Below are 23020 nucleotides of genomic sequence, written 5' to 3'. Positions count from 1 at the left end.
TATGGGTTGCCTAATGCTGTTTGTTCAGGCACTGTGTAGGGCTCTCATGATGAGTCTCTTGGTTCAGAGGTAGGGAGTCTCTTCCAGGTGAGATATCTAAATAGGCTGATTTTATATGTATACAGCACTTGCAGGTACATGTATTCAGCCATAGTATTACCTCTGAGCAGATGTTCATGACATTTTAAAGTTAAGAAAAATCACAGGATTTAAACAAAGGCCTAATTAAAATTGACTATTCTCCTGGTAGGTGACACAATGTGTGGAGCAACAGCCTTTGTGTGTCCTGATGGACAATGCCTCCCTCTCAGACTGAAATGTGATGGCTATGCTGACTGTGAAGATGGATCTGATGAAATCCCAGAAGAATGTTGTAAGTATTTGCTGTTGCATTTTTTTACTGTAAAAGAATAGTCACATTGCATTGGATAACCACTCAAACTCAAGGTAGTTTTGATCTTGCTGTTTTGAATGGTTAAGGTAACACTTTAGTCTGTATGATCATTACAAAGGAATCATTCATCCTGAAGGAAGGGTCACTGTACCTAAAATAGTAACTGATTTTTCTCTACAGTTCTAAGTTTTCCAGCAATCTGTTTTTGACTTGTAGCATCCAGTTTTCTTTAGGGGTTTTTACAATTCTCCCTTTATTTTAAGATGACAAATTTGTTTAGCATCACTTAACTCTTGGATAGCTAGTTTGATGTTAGTTCAATAGATGTTATAATTCCTTTCATGGATCTTGAACAAAATGGTAGTGTTTTGTCTGATTGGCCTGTGAGCCACTTAGACACTAAATGCAATACCTCACTGTTTGCTTTTTCTCCTTGTGTCCAAACTGCCTAAATACTGAGCACTAGCCATCCACCTCACCAACCAGCCATTTCAGTTTCTGTCTGGTACCTAATCCAGGTACTCAAAGATATGTTTGTATACAGTATATGAAACCACTCTCTCGAAAATATGTTGCTGACAATTCTGGTTTTTTCACTCTGCAAAACACAACCTCCAACTAACTCCATATTAGTTCAGATTCTCTAATTGAGATCATAGAGAAGGCAACATGAACTAGGTCTTCACAAGATGTCTGTCTGATTGAAGATCGTAATGTTGAAGATTTCACATGTTCTCCACAAAACGAGTAGTCCTACTTGTGTGAATGGCCACATTACAAGCACAACTGATCACACTATAAGACCACTTCTGATTCTTACCATGGAGGATTAGTGCTGTGTAAGAGCAAAACTACCTTTTTTGCATTTTCCAGACTCTGGCTCACTTTACCTATTACGAACTACAGAAGGAATGTGCCATCTTGCATAATCACTGAGCAGCCTGCATACTGGTGCTGCAGTAACACTGAAATGTCTGAATTGTGGTGGGTACCACCCCTTTTTTCTTCTGCAGCATCCTGATGGTTGAAATACCACCTAGGTAGCTGTTAAAGAAATCTGCTTCATACTATAGTTAACCGTTTTTAAACTTGAAGCTTTGCCCTTTTTCCAGGATAAGATGTAGACTTTCCATTTGAATCTGCACTATCAATGCTAGTGTCTTGGATTAATTTGATTGATATTTAAAAATCTATTTCTGCCTTGAATATTTCTTTTTAATGGCAGCCTTTGCAATCTTCTGCAGTAAACAAATTTGAGTTTCACTATCCCTGAAGCGCTCAAACGAGTTGAAAAATGTGTTGCTGGAAAAGCACAGCAGGGCAGGCAGCATCCAAGGAGCAGGAGAATCGATGTTTCAGGCATAAGCCCTTCAGGAATGAGGGTGTGCCAATCAGGCTAAGATAAAAGGTAGGAGGGACTGGGGGGGAGGGGCATTGGGAATGATAGGTGGAAGGAGGTCAAGGTGAGGGTGATAGGCCAGAGAGGGGGTGGGGGCAGAGAAGTTGGGAAGATTGCAGGTAAACGTGGTGTGGAGTCTGAGGGTTGGGACTGAAGGTGGGGGGAGGGGAAACGAGGCTGGAGAAATCTGCATTCATCCCTTGTGGTTGGAGGGTTCCTAGGCAGAAGATGTGCTCTTCCTCCAGGCGTCATGTCACCATGGTCTGGCAATGAATGCAGATTTCTCCAGCTCTCTAATTTCCCCTCCACCACCTTATCTCAGTCCCAACCCTCAGACTTAGCATGGTCTTCGTGACCTGCAATCATCATCCTGACATCTCTGCCCCACCCCCTCCTTCAGCCTATCACCCTCACCTTAACCACCTCCCACCTATTGCATTTCCAATGCCCCTCCCCAGGTCCCTCCTCCCTACCTTTATCTTAGCCTGATTGGCACACCCTCCTCATTCCTGAAGAAGGGCTTATGCCTGAAACATCGATTCTCCTGCTCCTTGGATGCTGCCTGACCTGTGCTTTTCCAGCCACACATTTTTCAGCTGATTTTCATATGCAGTCCTCACTTTTCCCATCTTAAATGGTCAACCAGTTAGAGATTTGAGGTTTATGCTTAAAACTACCATAAGGGAAGATGAGCTGCATCTACCCTCTAAAGCTCTTTCAAAAGAGTCAGCTCATCTTAACTGAGTACAGACCACTACTTTAAGACCATCCCCTCCATACCTGGGAATAAATTTGTATTCCCCTCTAGATTGCCTTCAATGTTAACATCTTGCCTCTGCATAAGGGGACTGAACAGTTCAATACACCCAGCTGTAGCCAAAGTGTTTTTTTTCTTTAGCAAAACATCCTTATCGTATTCCATTCATTCTGAAATGAAGTCTCTTTAATCTCCCTGCAATTTTCCAACATAAGTTTGACTTTAAGCAAAGAAATGTGCCAGCATTTGGCCCATATCCCTCTTAAACACTTCGTATTCATATATCCATTGAGATTACTTGTTTGTACCAGCCTCCTACCTCTGGCAGAATTTCACTTTGTTCTTAAACTCTAATATCCAGAGATACTTGAACTCAAAAACAAAGGCAGTAGTTGTGCAGATTCACTGCTGTCTGTCAGCAGTGTAGATTTCTTTGGCTAACCATGTAGTCTCAACTTTCGTATTTCTTTTTTTTTTAAATGCTGTTGTATTGATTTTCTCAAAGTTCCAAAACAATGCAACAGTTAATACAGTAATCACTACTGAAATTCAAGGAAATCACCACCTTCAACACCTAAAATATTAAGGCAGCTCTTAAGGCCACCATTTCCTATCCTCCATCTTGGATTACCCAGAATCCTTGCTTAATCTGCCAAAATCTGTTATTCTCTTGTACCATTTGTCAAAGTATGCTCCTCCACTTATCCAACCTACAACATTTTAATGCAGTGTCTGCAATGATTGGCTGACAATGACATTTCACTAGTTAAGTTGCCATGCTGAATTATTAGCTGAATGTGTTTGCTGGAAAAGCACAGCAGGTCAGGCAGCATCCAAGGAGCAGGAGAATTGACGTTTCAGGCATGAGCCCTTCAGGAATGAGGAAAGTGTCCAGCAGGCTAAGATAAAAGGCAGGGGGGAGGGGCACCAGAAATGTGATAGGTGGAAGGAGGTCAAGGTGAGGGTGATTAGGCCAGGGTGGGGATGGAGAGGTTAGGAAGGCGGTGCTGAGTTTGAGGGATTTGACTGAGACAAGGTGGGGGGAGGGGAAATGAGGAAACTGGAGAAATCTGAGTTCATCCCTTGTGGTTGGAGGATTCCCAGGTGGAAAATGAGGCACTCTTCCTCCAACTGTTGTGTTGCTATGGTCTGGTGATGGAGTCAAAGGACCTGCATGTCCTCCAACCACAAGGGATGAACTCCGATTTCTCCTCCCTGCCTTTTATCTAAGCCTTAGTAATAGTGGAAGATGAAGGGTTGAAGTGCAGCCAAGAAAGGATGTTGGTTCAGATTTGAGCTGTATGTGAATGGCTGGCTGAACATATTTAAGTGGGAGAAAGTGAGGACTGCAGATGCTGGAGGTCAGTGTCAGTGTGGTGCTGAAAGCATAGCTGGTCAGGCAGCATCCAAGGAGCAGGAGACTGGTTTAGGCAAACTTCCTTCATGAAGTGCCAAACAACAGGAAAGAACAGCGCTGCTGAAGTGGGGGAGGGGAAGAACATGGTGACAGTGGATGTAACAAAGTTAAAAGAAAGGGAAGGAAACAACCTGTTTCTCTCATTGCAGATCTCCAATCCCAGTGGAAGAACATCAAACTATTTCTAAGTAGTTAGGAGAGATTCACTGCCTTCCAATTTTGTTTTTAAACACAAGGCTTTTCAAGTTAACTTGTAGACTGCTCAGTACCTGTCTCTACCTCTAAAACCAGGGGGAGAAACTCTTAATGCCACAGCATTCAGTGGTAATTCAAATTTTGCACCTACTCCTTCTCTGTCCTGATTTTTACCCCTTCAAAAAAAACTCCAACTTGCCATGTATTTTCCCTGAAGCCCTATTGACTCCACTTGATTTGGGTACACTCTTGGATGTTCTTTTCTATAATAAACTCTAGCATTTTCCTGGAGACCGATTTGTTAAGCTAGCTGGCCTATAGCTGCCTGTTCTCTCCCTTTTTTTTTGTGTATATGGGTGTCAGGTTGGCTGTTACCAAATCATCTGGGGCTTCCATCTGCAGCTAATTTAAAAATCCTCTGATGCAACCCACCTGGTCTGGGGAATTAAGGTTTAGCTCCATTAATTTCCATCTTTATGTATTTGTTTCTTTTATACCCCTTTTTGATGTCAGTTTTTTTGAATGATGTCCATTTTGTTGTATAATTCTGGTTTTCCCAAAGTAGCCCATCTTTCTGAAGAGGCCCCCTTTTAAGATTGTGCTTATCAGGATAATCAAAGATTCAAAAGTCTCAATCTCTCCAATATTTGAGTTGTGTACCAAGCAATGGGCTGCTCAATTAATGTGGAGTTTCAACCAAGACATCAAGTAAGACTTGTTCTGAACACTTTTCTGGTAAATAGTTTGACATCAACATCAAAAGGAATGAAAGTCTACCCTCTGGCTCAAGAGTTTCATTCCTTTTGAACTTCTGAATAAAATATTCTGAATATGTCCTTTTTTCTCTTTACCCCGCCCAGAGTAGAGGGGTAATTGTCCTGAGTTTATGCTCTTTTTTGATAGCATGTCAGACAGATGGCTTCCCCTCCCTCAAATGGGTGTGGAAGATCTAACCGTAATCTTCAGGATAAGTTGGTGAGCTATCCTGATGTCTGAAGCCAATATTTGCCCCTCTCGGTATTTGCTCATTACTGTTTATTGGAACTTGTTGTATGCAAATTGGCTGCTATACTTGCTACACTACAGCAATTGTTGAACATCAAAGCGTTCATTGACCTTACTAAACCTCCAGTAGTTGAGGTGACTTTAAGTTCTGCTTCACCCACTGATCCTATGACGTTGAGGAAGAGTGGAGTCCCTAATCTCAAAAATCTGGGTTTCAGCATTAGCAAGCAATATAAAATGCTGAAGTTGCAAAGCTTGCTACTGGCTATTGGCCTCCACATTACTCACTGTGGACCTTGCTGATCTTTCTCTTTCCATTTTAATTTACTGTCCACAAGTAAAGTTTCTACAAATATAAAGATGCTTGCTTCAATGTGCTCTTTCTAGATATGAGCCTCTGTGCTTTTGATGAGGTAAGCTGTGGCCCTGGGTCCCTTGAATGTATTCCAGTTTATTGGAAATGTGATGGAGTAGTGGATTGTGATACTGGCAAAGATGAAGATGATTGTGGTAAGTAGACTTTTTTTTACCCACCTAAAACTTTCCTTTTGATCTCGACACTTGAGTTAATGGCTTATATGTAATACATCAGTTGAACAATGACTTTGCCTTAACATTTGACCAATTTTGGAGCTTTTTTCCTAGCTGTGTTTTAAACATTTAGTGATCTCAAACTTTGAACCAACTGAACATGATCTAATAACACTGCAGTATTTCAGGTTTACAAATTTGAAACCTCATTCCTCTTGTGAATAGCCCCAGTTAGGATGTAGTCTATTTTATTAGCATTTTTGTGCCTAAATGTATACAATATTCTAACAATAGATTTGGATTGATTGATAGCATGTTTTTTTAGAAAAATGTTGTGACTTGTTGACTGACTCCTTTTTTTTTGATCTACTTAAATGTCTCGTTCATATTCAGGCAACCTTACTTGCAGCGCAGAAGAATTTGCATGTGCCAGTGCCAGATGTATTTCCATGGCATTTGTTTGTAATGGTGAAGATGATTGTGGTGATGGAAGTGATGAGAACTGTACCAGAGTCTCCTGTGGGCCACATGAATTTCAGTGTAACAATTCTGAATGTATCTCTTCGCACTGGGTTTGTGACTCTAATGTTGATTGTAGTGATCAATCCGATGAATCTCCAGTTCTCTGTGGGCATCCCCTTCCTCCCGTGACTTGCCCGCCTGATGAGATCTCTTGTGGCTCTGGTGAATGTGTCCATAGTCGATGGTACTGTGATGGTGATGTTGATTGTCAAGATGGAAGTGATGAAGTTAACTGTCGTAAGTGGTCAAGTTTCTGTTTTAAAACAACTGCAGATACTGGAAATCTGAGACAGCAAACGTGAATCAAAGGTCACTTGTCCTGAAGTTTTCTCTCCAGATGATGCAAGGCTTGCTGAGTTTCTCCAACTTTTGCTTTATCTTTTTTAGAGTAGAAAGCTTACAGTTTTGGTTACTGTGCTATAAAATGGTGTGGATTGTTGACACTTCAATTAGTTTGTGTAAACCTGTTTAGGATGCCACTGTTTTTGTCGACTTTAGTTCTGAACAGAATCTTAGTGGAAGACCAGCAGAATGTGAAAGTTAGTGTATAAATAGGAAGCTAATCTGCATGCATTCGACACTTGAAAATGAGCTATGCAGTTAAAAAGGTCATTATCTTGCCTCCACTACCCAGTGGAAGTTTATGGTAAGCCTTCATCTAAGGGTAATTTAAGGAACATTTCTCAATCATTGCTTATGTTTTCTGCTCCAAGCTGAATTTGTCTGTACTGCTGACATTCTGTCCACATACACTCTAATATAGATGGCATCCAGCACTTCAGATTATTTTGGACCAATCTGGTGATCAATTTCCATTCCAGTTTGGTCTGATTTAGAGACTTCTAGATTTTGTTATCCAACTGTGTACTTAATCTGCTACATCATGGCCCGTACTTTTTGTAACCTCCATGTATCTTCTGTACAGTTATACTTCCCACCATCTTCAGGATAATTGGCAACCCTAACTATCAAAGTTATTTAATTGTAAACAATTAAAGCTTCAACATTGAACTGTGGCACACATTTTGCCCTTACCTACTTGAATGACCACTCTGTCTATTGTTTCCCAATCTCTTGACACCACTCATGCTCTTGCTCATTGTCTGTCTTTCTGCAATAACTTCACTTCATGTAGCAGGTGCTTGAAGTTTTTAGCTCTTCTCAAATTTCTATTCAGCTCATTGGGTGTTAGATGAGGGAACAAAGAACTTGCCACACTGCAATATCTTATGTTTAAAACCAACATTTCTTCCTTCCCCGCCTCTTTCCACCCCCAACCAAACCACATGGTTCCCCAATGCAACAGACTGGACTTGTCATGCAGCTTTGTGTTCTATGCAAGTGTAACATTTTGGCTGTTTGCAGCCAGTTTCCTTCAACTTTCTAAGATTTGTAATAGCATTGGCTTGGTACGCATATATAAATAGTTATGATGCACTAAATTTAATTTGCAATGAGCCAGCACTTGTCAACTGGGCCTGCTGTTTCTATTTTTTTTAACCTAAAATAGAATTAAATCGTGGTATTAGCAAGATAGTTTGACTACCTGGAAATGAGGTACTAATTTAGGCTTGTTCATTCTGATACATGGCAGGCTGACTAACTCTATCTTCATAAATACTTAAAGCTGTTACATTCCTTTTAATGGGTTGAATGCCAATGAACTGACAAATGGATGTTTGTTTAAAGCTCCTATAACATGTCGACCAGATTATCTTCCTTGTGATAATGGAAGCTGCATTCCAAAAAGCCGCCAATGTGATGGATTTCTAGATTGCATTGATGGCAGCGATGAGTTGAACTGCAAGAACAGTAAGTGTCGTGAGTCCACTGTTAATTCTCCATCTCCATTCTAAGGTGCTGACCTAGTTTGTTTACCTTCAGAATGCACAGGACCTGATGACTTCAAATGCCAAAATGGAGAATGTATATCTCTAACCCAAGTGTGTGATCGACATCAAGATTGCAAGGACTGGAGTGATGAGCCCCTCAAATACTGTCGTAAGGACTCTTTCTAAATGTTCTGTATCCAGAATGACTTAAACTAAGTTCTGAAATATTCCCATGTTTCATCACTGTAGTAGGATATTTTCTAATCTACCTGTTCAGATGTTAAATACTCTGGAGCAGGTAGGACTTGAACCTGATTCTGGATTAGTGGTGCTGGAAGAGCACAGCAGTTCAGGCAGCATCCAAGTAGCTTCGAAATCGACATCGGGCAAAAGCCCTTCATCAGGAATAAAGGCAGTGAGCCTGAAGCGTGGAGAGATAAGCTAGAGGAGGGTGGGGGTGGGGAGAAAGTAGCATAGAGTACAATGGGTGAGTGGGGGAGGGGATGAAGGTGATAGGTCAAGGAGGAGAGGGTGGAGTGGATAGGTGGAAAAGGAGATAGGCAGGTCGGACAAGTCCGGACAAGTCATGGGGACAGTTACTGAGCTGGAAGTTTGGAACTAGGGTGAGGTGGGGGAAGGGGAAATGAGGAAGCTGTTAAGTCCACATTGATGCCCTGGGGTTGAAGTGTTCCGAGGCGGAAGATGAGGCGTTCTTCCTCCAAGCGTCTGGTGAGGGAGTGGCGGTGAAGGAGGCCCAGGACCTCCATGTCCTCGGCAGAGTGAGGGGGAGTTGAAATGTTGGGCCACCGGGCGGTGTGATTGGTGCGGGTGTCCTGAGCCTCCTGGTCTAGAAGTACAGACATTGCCCTTATACCACAAGAAACCCTGCAAATGTGGTGGTTATTTTTTATCAGTTATAAAACCTCTGAAGCAGCTGGGATTTGTATTGAGCCATCTGGCTTAGACCTAAGAACACTGCCATAAGATCCCTCTGTTTAAATTGCCTTCCATCTGCATTTGCCACAATCCATCTGTTTGGTCAGTTTCCATCCTCCCTTCAGTTCATCAAGTGCTTTTGTTTCTGCACTAAATCTCCCATTCCTGTTCTCAGTTTTTGACTCCCTGCTCCCTGCTCCCCACTTCCCAGCAACTTGCTCAAATTGATTGCCATGAGGACTTGATGCCTCCCTCACCACCCCACATCTAAATTTTTTTGCTTGACAAATGTTCACATTTTCCTTTTGCCTTGGACTCTTCTGCTCCCTGTTGGCAGGTGACTTCAGCAAGATAGCTTCTTCCTCCCCCCACCCTTCTCCTGTCGTTTTTATACTGCAGCTTTAAAAACTTGTTTTAAGCAACTTTTCCCCTTTATTTCCTACACAGATTTTAAGGCTTTGGTAAAGTGCCTGAGTTTCTTTTAACCTTTTTTGGCTTGGTAACTTCAAGCCCCCTTCATGTACCTTTTTGGCTTGCACACAACTGCCTCAGTTACATGGAGTAACTTCCTGTTTTTAATAAGTGAGTGACTTGTAAAGAATTAATCTGGCACTTCCACAACCCACTTCAGATGACTATTTTATGGAGTTCACACTATCCACTTTTGGATAGTATCATCCTTCCTTCATAGCAATGATGTTACTGTGATGGAGTTATCATTACTCACAACAATGTTGAGGCCAACCTGTCCAGAGGTTGATTTTTGAATCAACAGTTGCCTCCCCTAGACTTTTTAGTAAGATGTTGCCATCGTCTCCTCTTCCTGTATAGTTTTGGTGCTGCATGGTCACTTAACGCAGGAAGAAACCACCTCTAGTTGGAGCAGTGAAATTGTGTAAGAGATTGAGCAAATTGCTAGGGAGGTCCTTTGTGCAATAGGGGAGGGTAGTGGAGAAAACACTTAGGACAGGGGTGAGTGAGAGGAGGCTGCAAATAAGTGGCTTAAAACCAGTCAATGAATCAACCTGCTTGTTAGTTGGAAGCCACTAATTGATTACTTGGCTTTAGGCTACATGTATCCAAGAAGTCAAATGGAGAAATGTAGTGGATGGTTCTAACAAACACTTTAAAATGCAGAACAAAGGATAGCAAAATTTATTTAACTTCTGCTCAGTATACTTTGTGAGCACTTTTGTAATTTGACCAGATTCAGTGCGTGAATTAGTTAACTAGCTTGCTTGCAATAGTTAAAAGCACAGGATTGCTCCTGCTATACAGGTTAGCTATGAGAAGTGTACTAGTTTTCAAACCTGCAAAAAGTGCTCTGTCACCACAAACTCACCAGGAGAAAACAAGTGTAGTGCTGTACTTGTAGCAGGCAGTGTGGTCATAGACCCTTCAGACCAACTCTGCTGTGCTGACCATATCCTAAACTGATCTAGTTACACTTGGCCCATCTCCCTCACCCTTCAACAACATTAGCTATCCAGATACCTTTAAATGCTGTAATTGTACCCACTCCTCCTCTTCCTGCTCATCTTGTATATGTACTGTCCTCTGAAAGTTGCCCCTCAGGTCCCTTGTTTTAAATCTCTCCCTTCAAACCTGTGCCCTCTAGTTTTGGACTCCCCTACCCAAGGAAAGACTTTGCTATTCACTGCTTTTCTGGCCATTATAAACTTCAATAAGGTCAGCCCTCCTCCAATACTCTGGGAGGTGGGGGAAGGAAAGCACCAGCCTGTTCAGCCCCTCGTAACTCAAACCCTCCAATCACAGCCACTTAGGCTTGATGTATATCAAGCCTATCTTTGAAGAAAGGTGACCAGAATTGTATGTAGTATTCTAAGTGACCATGCCAATCTCCTATACAGTGAAACATTACCTCTAGCTCCTATACTCGGTGAAAGCAAGGTACCAAACTCTACCTTCACCCTGTCTACCTGTAATGCTACACTCAGTTCAGGACTGAATGTGGTTCCCCTCAAAGTATTTGGGATCCTTAAACCCATTTATACATCGTTAAATTTGGAACCAATTATTTGAGTCTGGGAGATTAAAGCTGTTTTTTTTTTCACTGCAGACCTAAATGAGTGCCAAGTTAACAATGGAGGCTGCTCTCACATCTGCAGAGATCTGGCCATTGGTTATGAGTGTATCTGCCCTACTGGCTTTGAGTTGGTCGATACAAAAACATGTGCAGGTAATTTTGTACTGATTTTGCTCAATACAGATTGATTTATGAAAGTGTAATTAACTATTGGTTCAAGACTGCAGTGTATTAGATATCCTAAAGTAGCAAGCAATAGCAAAATCAATGCCTTGAAGGGTACCTTGAATTGCCATTAATCTTCCACATCAGATCATAACTGACCCAAAAGCTTACTGCAACAACCGCAAACTCTGTAGGTACATTAGTAAGATGTATTAGTCAGTCAAGATCCTTTTGTAGTGGCTGTAGGACATAAAATAGCTACTTGCATAGGTAGCTTGGACGACTTTTTTCAGTTTTTTTGCTTTAGTAAACTGACTACCTCCCTAAGAAACAAACCCAGTAGTGCCCCTAACAATCCCCTCCCAGAAATCCATCCTTCACTAGGTCAGGTCTTGGATCTCCCTAGCTAACTATGTTGGAGCACCTTTGTTTGATTGAGAAGGATGTATGCCATACCTTAGCAAATAGAAATGGAAACCCATCTGGTTTACCATGTCCTTTTTTAGGGAAGGAATTGGCCATCCTTGTCTACTCCAATCTACGTGATTCCAGACCCACAGCAAGGTGGCCGACTTTCCTGCCTTTCTGGGCAATTACACATTGGTGTACCTAGCAATGTACTTACCCCATGAATTTAAAAAATACAAATTACTTGCCTTCAGTTTTTAAAAATGGAACTGATTCCATATCCACTACTTATGGAAGAGTTCTGAACATCCACTACCTTGTGTAGAATGTCTCTCCTGAATCATCTGGCCCTTGGTGTCCAATATGGCCCTGTTTTGAGTATTCCTAATCAGTGAAAAGTTTATCTACTGTCTTGGCTTGTCTTCCAAGATACTAATTGGATCATTCATCCCACTCAATGAGGAGGGGAAAAGGCCTAACTTGTACAATCTCTCCTCCAAACTTAACCCCTGAAATAAAGTATCATTTTTGTAAAGTTGTTCGGTCAAGGCCAATATAGCCTTCCTGAGATGTGGTGTCCAGATCTGCTGTCACACTCCGTGGCATCTCACTATTTTGTACAACTGCAGCATAACCACTGCATTCTTGAATTCCAGTTCTCTAGATCTAGCCAGCTAGAAAAAGACCTATCAAAGTCTTTGCCTCATTCACAAGTGTTCTTGGTTTTTCAGATATCGATGAATGTCAAGATATTGGAGTCTGCAGTCAAACTTGCATTAATACAAACGGAAGCTTTAAATGTGAATGCTTAGCAGGATATCGCTTGGATACAACTAATCAAAGCTGCAGGGCTGTTGGAGGCAAGTAAAACGTTTCAAGTGACTTGCTTGCAAGTGTTCATAGTTCTGGGCAGTATGCATTGCTCTGTTCTGGTCTCCAGTGGGATTTCAAAAAGGGTCAAGATTGACAGGTATGGTCACTCACTTGTAGCAAACAGGCTTGAGCTGAGTTGTATTGATGCAAAAGATTTTTGTTCCTAATGACTAATTGTTTGGTCAATCAAAAGTTCAAATACACACACCTGCTTTGTAATTAGGGGAGGCAACCACCTAGTGGTGGTATTGATCAATTGGAATCCAAAAACCCAGGTAATGTTCTGGGGACCTGGGTTTGGATTCTGCTACGACAGACTCTAGAATTTAGAATGCAATAAAAATCTGGAATTGGGAGTCAATGGTGAATAATTCACTGTCAATTGTCAAAAAAAAACCTGGCTTACCCAAGTCCCTCCCTCCAGGGAAAGAAGCTGCCATCCTTACCTGGTCTGTCCTACATCTCTCTCTCTCTCCAGACCCATAGAAATGTGATTAACTTTTAACTGCTCTCTGGAGTTAGGGATGGACAATAAATACTGCCTAGTTAGTGACTTCCTCCAACCGGAGTGAATTTTAAATAAATAAAATCCAACTTTCTGCCTAACTCCTACATTGTCAAGAATGTACCATTACCCTGTTAGCCCATTACTCTTGAGTAGCAGATTGGGAATTCACTGGAGGCCTTTGCAACTTGCAGTGGTTAATAATGGACCATGCTGTTGTAGTATCATTGGCCCAGTCTCTCCCCTTGTGGAAAAGTAAAAGGCTAATTTGAAGTTACATTTACTTAGTAAAGAGTTAGCAGTCTAACACTTGGATGAAGAGTACAGCATAGGACCAGGCCCAATGTCTGCTGTACCATTCTAAATTAATACCATCTACCTGCACCAGGGCTGAATCCCCTCTTTGCTTCTGTCTACATGCATCCTAAACATTGAGGCAAAGCAGATATTTGATATCAATCTCCTAAACATTCCCCATCACCTTTATAACCCCCATACCCCCCCTAGTACTTGACACCCTCCATCCTGAGGAAAGACTACCTAACCTTTCCATGCCCCACCAATTTGTATACAATCAAGTTGTCTCTTGTTTTTTTTTACACAAACATCTGCATTTAATCCAATTTTTCTTCTACAGCGGATGCCCTCAAATCCAGGAAATGTCCTGGTAAACTATTTTGGACCCTCCAAATCTGCCTCTTTCCTCCTGTAGTGTGGCCTATCTGGAGTCATATAGCTGCAACATGTCTCACTTCTATACTCCACACCCTGACCAATGAAGGAGGAGAAACTGAGGACTACACATGCTAGAGATCAGTGTGGTGCTGGAAAAGCATAGCTGGTCAGGCAGCCTCCAAGGAGCAGAGTCTGCCTTGAGCCTAAGGTCTCCAGCAGATTGAGCATGAGCTAGTCATCAGGAATGTCTATTCTCCTGTTCCTTGGATGCTGCCTGACCAGCTGTGTATTTCCAGCACCACACTTTCTGCAACCCTGACCAATGATGGCAAGCTTGCTGTATGTTGTCTTTATCACTTTTATTCACTTGTTGCCACTTTCAAGGAGTTGGGGACATGTACCCTATGATCCCTCCTGAATAGGGGTCCAGCCATTTATATATTATCTCTTTTTTTTGACATCCCAAAATTTATCTGCCACTTCTCTGCCCAGCTTCCTAATTGAACTAATAGGCTGATGTAGTCTTATGACCTTCCTTACTATCCACCACTCCACCAATTCTTCATCTGCAACTTATGTGATCAATTGCATTTTCATCCAAATCGTTTTTACAAACAGGTCCCAGCACACATCCTTGCAGAACACCATGGATCACAAACCTCTGGTCAGTAAATCACTCCTCCTCCAGTTAGCCTAATCTATGACCAAGCCATTATGTACCAATTTGGTAACTTGCCATGATCCCATGTGATATCATCTTCTGGATCAGTCCACCATCAAGGACCTCTTCAAATGCTTTAGTAAAGTCCATGTGGACACCATCCACTGCCTTAACCTCAAGGTTTGAGACAACTCCTACATAAAATCATGCTGATTATTCCTAAAGTCATTCTTTTCCAAACTTTGAATTCCAAATGTCCTTAATCTCTTTTTCCCTACAGCACTGACTGTCCATAACTTTGTCCCCGTTGCCCATTTGAAAGGAACGTATGCTATTCTTTGACCTCACCTATGGCTAAAGATGCATCAATCACTGTCCAAGGCACAACAGCCTTCTGAGGAGCTACTTCAGCTGAAGTCTGTCAGAAACCTGTTCGCTTCAGATATGAACAATACAACTGTCAGGATCTAAACAAGGAATCAAGATTGGACTAACAAATTAACTTGTCTGGGACTGAAGGAGGCATGGTGGTGCCCATTAAGTGAAGGCAGTTTTGCTTAAACTCAATTGGCTGGAAGTATCTTAGCTCCAGTTGGGATACAAATGATTACCTATTTACTGACTAGCGCAGATTTATAATCTTGTGTAGTTGACCTACTTGAAAACTAAAGGTGTTGATCTTTGCATTGTGGACAGAGCTGGGGCATGCAGAAGCTGAAGGGAAAACTACAAATGTAGATCTCTGCACATTTTGGCTGTGAATTTTTATTTCTAGTTAAAGCTAAAATTCAGCTTGGCTTGCACAAGTCATTCAATATGAACATTGCTGAAGGCTGTTTTGAATTTGTTTTCTTTCAGATGTCTTGAGTTTCATCCTTGTCTATTCTCTTTCCTAGGCGAAGAGCCTTATCTGATCTTTACTAATCGTCACGATATTCGAAAGATGGGGCTCTATCACCAAGAGTATACCCAAGTAGTTGACCAGCTGAGAAATGTAGTGGCGTTGGATGCTGACATTTCAGAACAGCAAATCTTTTGGGTTGACTTAGGTCAGCAAGCAATCTTCAGGTAACGAATCCTGGTAGTATTACTAATCATTACAGCAGGTCTTTTTGGGAACCCTTTCAGATGGTCATTGCTGCTTTTGGGTATTCCAGGGCAGTTTGTCCTTTGTCCTCTTTTTTAAATTTTGCTTCATGAATAATTTAACAGCACATATTTTCATCTTTTACCCTACAGCATTTCAGCAATTATTATAGTATAAGTATTTGATATTAGTCTGTTTAGTCAACTTTTTAAAATTGAGACCTTTTCATTACTGCAGTTCACTTTGGTTTAACAAGATTTTAAGGGGGCATATTTTAATGGTGGTCCTTAGAAATTCTTGCCAAGTTTGACAACCTCCTTCCCTTTTCCTTTCTTTCCTTTAGTTTGTTCATGTCTGAAGAGAAAAGCAAAACTGGTGTCACTAGAGTTATTGAGAATGTAGGTATTCCTATGGGGATTGCTGTGGACTGGATCTACAAGCATATTTATTGGACTGATCGTGGTACCAGAATGATCTCTGTGGCTACATTTGATGGAACTTCAAGGAAGACTCTGTTTGATACTGACCTGAGAGAACCAGCTTCGTTGGCAGTTGATCCATTAACTGGGTAAATTGTTTTATTCTCTTCCCCCACCCCCCCCCCCCGAACTGTATGTACAGATTCTGATCAAATACATAGAGGGTCTTGTTTTTGAGTGGGTGAGTGATGTTGAAAGTCATGGGAAATGGAGATATACTGTTGAAGACAAGCCTGGTATTCTGTCACATAAGCTTACTGCAACTAATCACATTTTCCCTTGAGTCTAATTTTCAGTGGTAAAGGTTGGAAAACTGGAGTTGACCTAAAACTGGCTAACAAGGTTGTCTTGCATGATAGTAATAGGCAGAGTTTGTTAACTTGTTTCCTGACTACCTGGTCAGGCCCACACCCCCTACAACCCACCCTCTCATCCTGGCACCTTCCCCTGCCACTGCAGGAACTGTAAAACCTGCACCCAGACCTCCTCCCTCACCTCTATCCAAGGCCCTAAAGGAGCCTTCCACATCCATCAAAACTTTACTTGCACATCCACTAATATCATTTATTGTATCTGTTGCTCCCGATGTGCTCTCCTCTACATTGGGGAGACTGGACGCCTCCTAGCAGAGCACTTTAGGGAACATCTCCGGGACACCCGCACCAATCAACCACACTGCCCCGTGGCCCAACACTTCAACTACCCCCCCCCCCCCCCCCCCACCTCCGAGGACATGGAGGTCCTGGGCCTCTTCACCACTGCTCCCTCACCACCAGACACCTAGAGGAAGAACACCTCATCTTCCATCTCTGAACACTTCAACCCCAGGGCATCAATGTGGACATCAACAGCTTCCTCATGTTCCAACCTTCCAGCTCAGCACTGTCCCCATGACTTGTCTGGACTTGTCCTACCTGCCTATCTCCCTTTTCCACCATCCACTCCACCACCCTCCTTGAGGTATCACCTTCATTCCCTCCCCCACTCACCCATTGTACTCTATGCTACATTCTCCCCACCCCCACCCTCCTCTAACTTCGCCCTCCACGCTTCAGGCTCTCTGCCTTTATTTCTGATGAAGGGCTTTTGCCCGAAACGTTTATTTATTTTTTTTTTGCTGCCTGAAGTGCTGTGCTCTTCCACACCACTAATCCAGAATCTGGTTTCCAGCATCTGCAGGCATTGTTTTTACCTCCTGTACAACAGTGAGTCATATCACTTGAATTTGAGGGCAAACTCATTTCAGTCTTTGTACCAAACTGATTGTGGGGCTCCATGTAATCTGAACACTAACTTCTACAGAACATTTTAACAATACTAGCCTCTTGCCAAAATTTTATTAGTGATGTGTATGTGACTTACACATGGTAGAACTAGTGTTTGAATTATGAAATTTTCTAATTCTTTTTATTTGAAGTTTCACTTTGGCCACTTCAGCTCTTTTAGAAAAAACTCCCTTGATTTGTGATCAAATGCCAGAGGTTTTGGAGTTGATCTGAAGACCAATTTTTCTACAAAGTAATTAAAGAATAAATCCTTGTCACAGATGACATTTTAATCAAAAGGAATGTGGTTATGAGGCTTGTATAAAGTCACCTTCAGTATTTTCAGTTATTTACTTGAGTTAAATTTAGATCAAATCTAATTGGGAATGTTCTCTCTATGGTTCCATAATTGTGGAAATGTTTCATAAGCCCTGACCTAAAATTGGCATTAGGCTGCCTGAATGCATTTTTAACATGTAGGCTTAAATGAATAAACACTTCCTGGTTTTGAAACAACTATGAAATCTTGTCGTGTTTTTTTTTTGTTTCTCCCATTTGAGATTGTGGCTTTTTTGTTCAACCAAGGGTTCATCTCTCAATCAACATAAAAGTACAGCACAGAACAGGCCCTTTTTTTTTTGGCCCACTACGTTGTGCCAAGATTTAATCCTAGTGTAAAAGTAACCTATGCACTCCTCCACTCGTGCTATCCATGTGCATGTCCAGCAGTCACTTAAATGTCCCTAATGACTGCTTGCTCCACCACAGCTGGCAACACCTTCCATGCATTTGCAACTCTCTGCTTAAAGAACCTACCTCTGACATCTCTTTTTTTTTTTTTAATATACCCTCCTAATATCTTCAAGCTGACTCCTTGTACCAGTCAATCCTGCCCTGGGGAAAAGTCTCTGGCTATTGTTGCCCTTGCCTATGGTAGGGCAACCAGAACTGGACACAATATTCCAAGTGTGGTCTCACTGGGGACTTTGAGGGATCTATGTACTTGAACACCCAGATCCCTCTGTTCCTCCGCACTAAGAATACTGTCTTAAATCCTATATTCAGCATTTGTATTTGACCTTGCAAAAAATATCACTTTGCATTTATCCAGGTTGAACTCTTTAAGCTTCACCATAATGCTGCTTGAATAAAATACAATGGAGTTTTATAAACTTTATTCATGACTAGATCGAATGTTAATTGACTAAATGGTGTCTGTCATTCGAAGGTTCATGTATTGGTCAGATGTGGGTGAGCCATCCTCTATAGAGAAAGCAGGAATGAATGGCATCAATAGGCAGCTTCTGGTTAGCAGCAAGATTGAATCACCAAATGGCATCACACTTGGTAAGTGGGCTGGCTGGTAAATGACTATCTTTCCAAATAGGAGTTAGCTGCTAATCCTTCAACTTCATCCACAGATCTCGTGAACAGCCGTCTGTACTGGGTTGACTCAAAGCTTCACACGTTGTCCAGTGTGGACGTTAATGGACAAGACCAAAGAACAGTGCTTTATTCACAGGAGTTCCTTGCTCATCCTTTTGCTGTCGCCTTATTTGAGGTAATGTCACTTTTTTTTTGTCTAAGGTCTAAGATTCAAAACCACTGAGTACGGTTTCTAGATTTTGACCATACTTCGGTGATACAGGGATTGTTCTGAAGCACCTTTGGACATTGGTTCTCTAATGATCAATCAATCTCTTGGAAAGCAATGCAATTGTATCGTGAGCAAAGCTTTTGCTCAACAAATCTCATCCATATAATTGGCTCAGCTCTAGCCATCAAAGTGAAAATAGTTTTTCCTTTTTAAGCATGTTGATGTTGACTTCATCATATTAAATGTTGTATAGGTTCCCCCTCTTGAAGCTCCATTATGAAGAATAATGGCTAAATAGTATTTTGCATAACCTATAACTTTTAGCATTCAATTGTTCTACAAAGCCAGCTCTTGCAATTTTCACAAATGCAGAACCTTTAACATCACTTTGGTTTATCTACTGTTTGGCCTTTAAGCAGTTTATTACAAAAGGATTTTAAGTGGCACCTGACTCTTGAGCACTGCACTTGGAAAAAGGTATCAGTTATGATAGTGGTGTGAATGAGAAGCTAGACATGCCTTTAAATCTCCATAAATGGAAAGGGTGGACAAGACCAGATTTCTGGGATCAATGTCTTGTCAGTGCTCACAGACTTAGTAACTTGGTGAGTGCAAGAAATGAGCTGGCACTCTAAATCTGTTTGACCTAACAAGTCCCTGGAGTAGTCCCCAGCCATAGCCCCATGTATAATAATGGTCTGAAAATTAGGGGTCACTTGGAGCTGGAATCTCTTTTTTTTTTTTTTTGAAAAAAAAACTAGCCTTAAGAGTAAGGTCAGAAGGCTTTACCCCTCCTCCTGCAATCCTTTGACCACTTCATTTTCTCTCTTCTCTCTTCTTTTCCCACCTCCCCCTCCCATTCTTCTAAAGGAATGTTTTTGTTCTCCACCCATCAATGCTTTAGAGCAGTGGCCTTTAATATTTAGTTGAAACAATGTTCCTGATGTTTGGGTTGAAAGTGATTGGATAGGTAGGGAATTGCCACTTTCCTAGCAGTGGCTTGGAAAATTTTGGATACAAATTCCAGGCAGATAAGACTAGATGTACCTCCAACAGAATATCAATGGTATGTACTCCCACCTGCTTTTGTTTCTGCCACTCCTGGGACATCTGAGCTGCTCTAAACCATATTGGGTGTTATTGCCTATTGTATAATTAATATACAACACCTAGCAGAACAGATCAAAAGTTTTTGTCATGAGGGTATGAAGTTTATTTTTGTTTATTTCAGGATCATGTATTCTGGTCTGATGAAAGAAATGAAGCCATTTTTGGAGCCAACAAATATACAGGCACAGATGTCATGACTTTAGTCTCCAATCTTCTTCAACCTCATGATGTCATTATTTATCATGATTTAATACAACCATCTGGTAGGGAATCTAATCATGTTGCTCCTTGATTTTTGGAGTTTAATATTATGACTGTGTAATTGTTGTAGAACTGTAATTTTAAACCATCAATAACTGAAGACCAAGTTTGGTTAATGCTGTAGACGTGAACTCTCCTTCTATCTGCTGCTCAGAACTTGTATCTACTGAATCTAATGCATATTTTAAAACCAGTCACATTTGTTGAAAGTCTAAAACAAAACACTTCTGGAGAAAGTCAGCAGGTCTCTCAGCATCAGTGGGAAGAAAAATCAACTCTGTCTAGTGATCCTTCAGAAACTCCTCCAACTGTGAAAAGGGTCACTACTCCATGTTAACCCTGCTTTCTCTCCACAGATGCTGCCAGCCCTGCTGGGTTTCTCCAATTGTTTTTGCTTCTAGTGTGAACTTTCCTTCTACCTGTTTGTGCACCAATTTGAATTGTCAATGTGAATCTGACTAGCAACCACTTACAATGCAAAATGACACTTTTCTAGCCTTTTAGATGTTGTATTCAATAGATGAAAGTTTTGAGCCTTCCCTTTTTTGTTATCAAAACATTTGTGACCTTATTACTGAATTGAAAATTGATCTCAACAGGTAAAAACTGGTGCAATGAGGAATTGGAAAATGGAGCCTGTAAGTACCTCTGTCTTCCTGGTCCACAGATCAATCAATTGCCAAGGTACACCTGCTTGTGTCCAACTGGAATGAAACTAAAGGATGGAGGATTGTGTGAACTGGGTAAATAGTGGTCTGTTTGTTCTCTGGTAGAAATAAATCTGACTAGAATTGGAAATAAGGGTGGCAGCAAACAATGGGGAAGTAGAGGATGGTCTAACATTCCTCTACAGATTGTGGGCAAAGGGGCAGCTCAGTGGTTAGCACTGCTGCCTCAGCACCAGGCACCCGGGTTCAATTCCTGCCTCCAGCAACTGTCTGTGGTGTTTGCACATTTTCCCAGTGTCTGTGTGGGTTTCCTCATACAGTCCAAAGATGTGCAGGTTAGGTGAATTGGCCATGCTAAATTGCCTGTAGTGTGGAGTGCATATGGGGAATGGGCCTGGGTGGGTTTCTCTTCAGAGGGTCAGTGTGGGTTTGGGCTGAAGGGCCTGTTTCCATACTAAGTAATCTAATCTTAAAAACGGTCAGATGGAATATAATGTGGGGCAATGTGCGCTTTGGCAGGAAGAGAAGCTGACTATTTTAAATGATGGAAGATTGCAGACAGCTACAGCAGAGGGTTTTAGGAGTTGTGCAAAAGCTAGCAACCAAGTTTAGGGTAAGTGCAGGTGGAATATTTCCACGTTTTGAGTGGAGTATTTAAAAATGGGAACTTGTGAAAAATTACTTGAATTGTGAAAAGCTTTTTGGTCTTTTTTTTAATCTAATGAAAGTCTTACTGGCACTGAGTCCAAAGAATGTTCCAGCCTGGTGGTCTTATGCCTAGTCTCTAAAAGACTGTCCTTTTTTTTTGAAATGTACAAGATTTTTGAGATGACTCTGGGAAAATGTATGAGAATTGATAAAGGGTCAACCATTTGACACCAGTGAGGATGCATTTCTGAATCTGGAATTCCTTCCCACCAAGGGCTGTAGGGGCTGAGTTAACTTTAAAGGCTGAGATTTTTAACCTTAAACACCATGCTGGTTATGGGGAAAAAGCTGAAGATTGAGATCAGCTGCACTCTGAAACTGATCCAGTGGGCCAAATGGCTGACTTGATCTAACAAATTCTAGATTTTGACATGAAAATCAATGATTTTTCTAAGCAAACCTAGAACAAGTATGCTGCACTTAATTCTAGAATTCAGCTTATTCCACTAACTAGATCTGTTTTTACTTTACTTTTCCCTGCATGTTGAATGTTTTGAGGGATTTTTAGGGTCTGAAAGCCTAGGATGGAATGACTCCTTACTAGGCATGAGTAGCCATGTGAAAGTAAAAACATCTGCCTAGAGGCTAATATCCAGCATTCATAAAATAGTCTTCAATAAACCAGATGTCTTGTGTTATCATGTAATATTTGATTAATAAGCTGTCTGAAGATACAACTTGTAGAAGTAACATCAATGTGCATTTGGAATCCCTAATTTGATAAATTTGAGATATCAAGCTAACCTCTAACATGAAACTACCATTTCCTACAAAAACCCATCCACCTCACTATCTGTTTGAAAGATTCAATCTGCTGTTCTTGCCTGGTCTGTCTCCATGGGACTCCAGACCCAGTGATTGATATGGTCAGCAAAGTCAGGGCAATAAGCTACTGTTTCCGGGTAATTCAGGATGGGTAACAATGTTGCCCACACCTGTAACACCTGAAACCACCTAACAATAAATCCTGTGCTTGTTAGTTTTAACACAAACAAATTTGCTTGATAACTTTTTTTGTAATGAGCAAGCCTGCTGTAAATTCTACATTAGTTTCAAACTAGGCAACAGTAAAGATTCTATTCATCCCAATCAAACTGGGATTACAACTCACCTGCCTTCTATTTGTCAACCATCTGTCTGGGCTTCTGGTTTGAGTTAATTATCTCTCTTCCCAATATCTCCAGCTAAGTAACTACCTGTTTTAAACTCCTCCCTTCCACTTGTAACTCTAAATGGGTTACTTGCTTTTTGTGTATTCAGTTGGTCATTTAAAGCCAAGCATTTCCCTTTTGACAATCTACCCAATACTAAAACTAACAAATTTCAAACTCTACATTTGGAAAGTCTCATCTTGGTAAAGCAGAAAAAATTCCTCTTGAGGTGAGGCAAGCCAAAGGCAGTGTTAGGAGGGTTGGAAAGTTCAGTTTAAGGTCAATTTTTTTTGACTTGGTGTTTATGGCCAGACCCCCTCACTTCCAAGAAAATGGACCAGACCAACTTTGCTAGTTTAGCGCAGGTGTAAC

At 41.3% G+C, this 23020-nt stretch overlaps 1 protein-coding gene across 1 annotated transcript; it reads left to right on the top strand.

Annotated features, from left to right (window-relative positions):
* The first annotated feature begins 258 nt into the window (after positions 1-258).
* On the top strand, positions 259-23019 carry LOC140492572 (very low-density lipoprotein receptor-like). Its single transcript, XM_072591546.1, has 14 exons — positions 259-373; positions 5555-5677; positions 6092-6457; positions 7910-8032; positions 8090-8221; positions 11069-11188; positions 12340-12468; positions 15219-15390; positions 15753-15977; positions 18382-18500; positions 18575-18714; positions 19982-20123; positions 20721-20864; positions 22961-23019. Exons 1-14 carry the CDS (start codon positions 259-261, stop codon positions 23017-23019), a joined length of 2109 nt encoding a protein of 702 aa, XP_072447647.1.
* Position 23020: the final 1 nt, after the last annotated feature.

This window comes from Chiloscyllium punctatum, chromosome 2 (assembly GCF_047496795.1).
Source record: "Chiloscyllium punctatum isolate Juve2018m chromosome 2, sChiPun1.3, whole genome shotgun sequence".
Taxonomy (NCBI): Eukaryota; Metazoa; Chordata; class Chondrichthyes; order Orectolobiformes; family Hemiscylliidae; genus Chiloscyllium; species Chiloscyllium punctatum.
Note: the sequence above shows the minus strand (reverse complement) of the source record. Positions and strands in the feature narration are given on the sequence as shown.

Coding starts and splice junctions, on each gene's coding strand:
- LOC140492572 (XM_072591546.1), top strand. CDS start 259: ATGTGTGGAGCAACAGCCTTTGTGTGTCCTGATGGACAATGCCTCCCT. Junction 18,715..19,981: donor TTGCTGTCGCCTTATTTGAG/GTAATGTCACTT, acceptor TGTTTATTTCAG/GATCATGTATTCTGGTCTGA. Junction 20,124..20,720: donor TGATTTAATACAACCATCTG/GTAGGGAATCTA, acceptor TGATCTCAACAG/GTAAAAACTGGTGCAATGAG.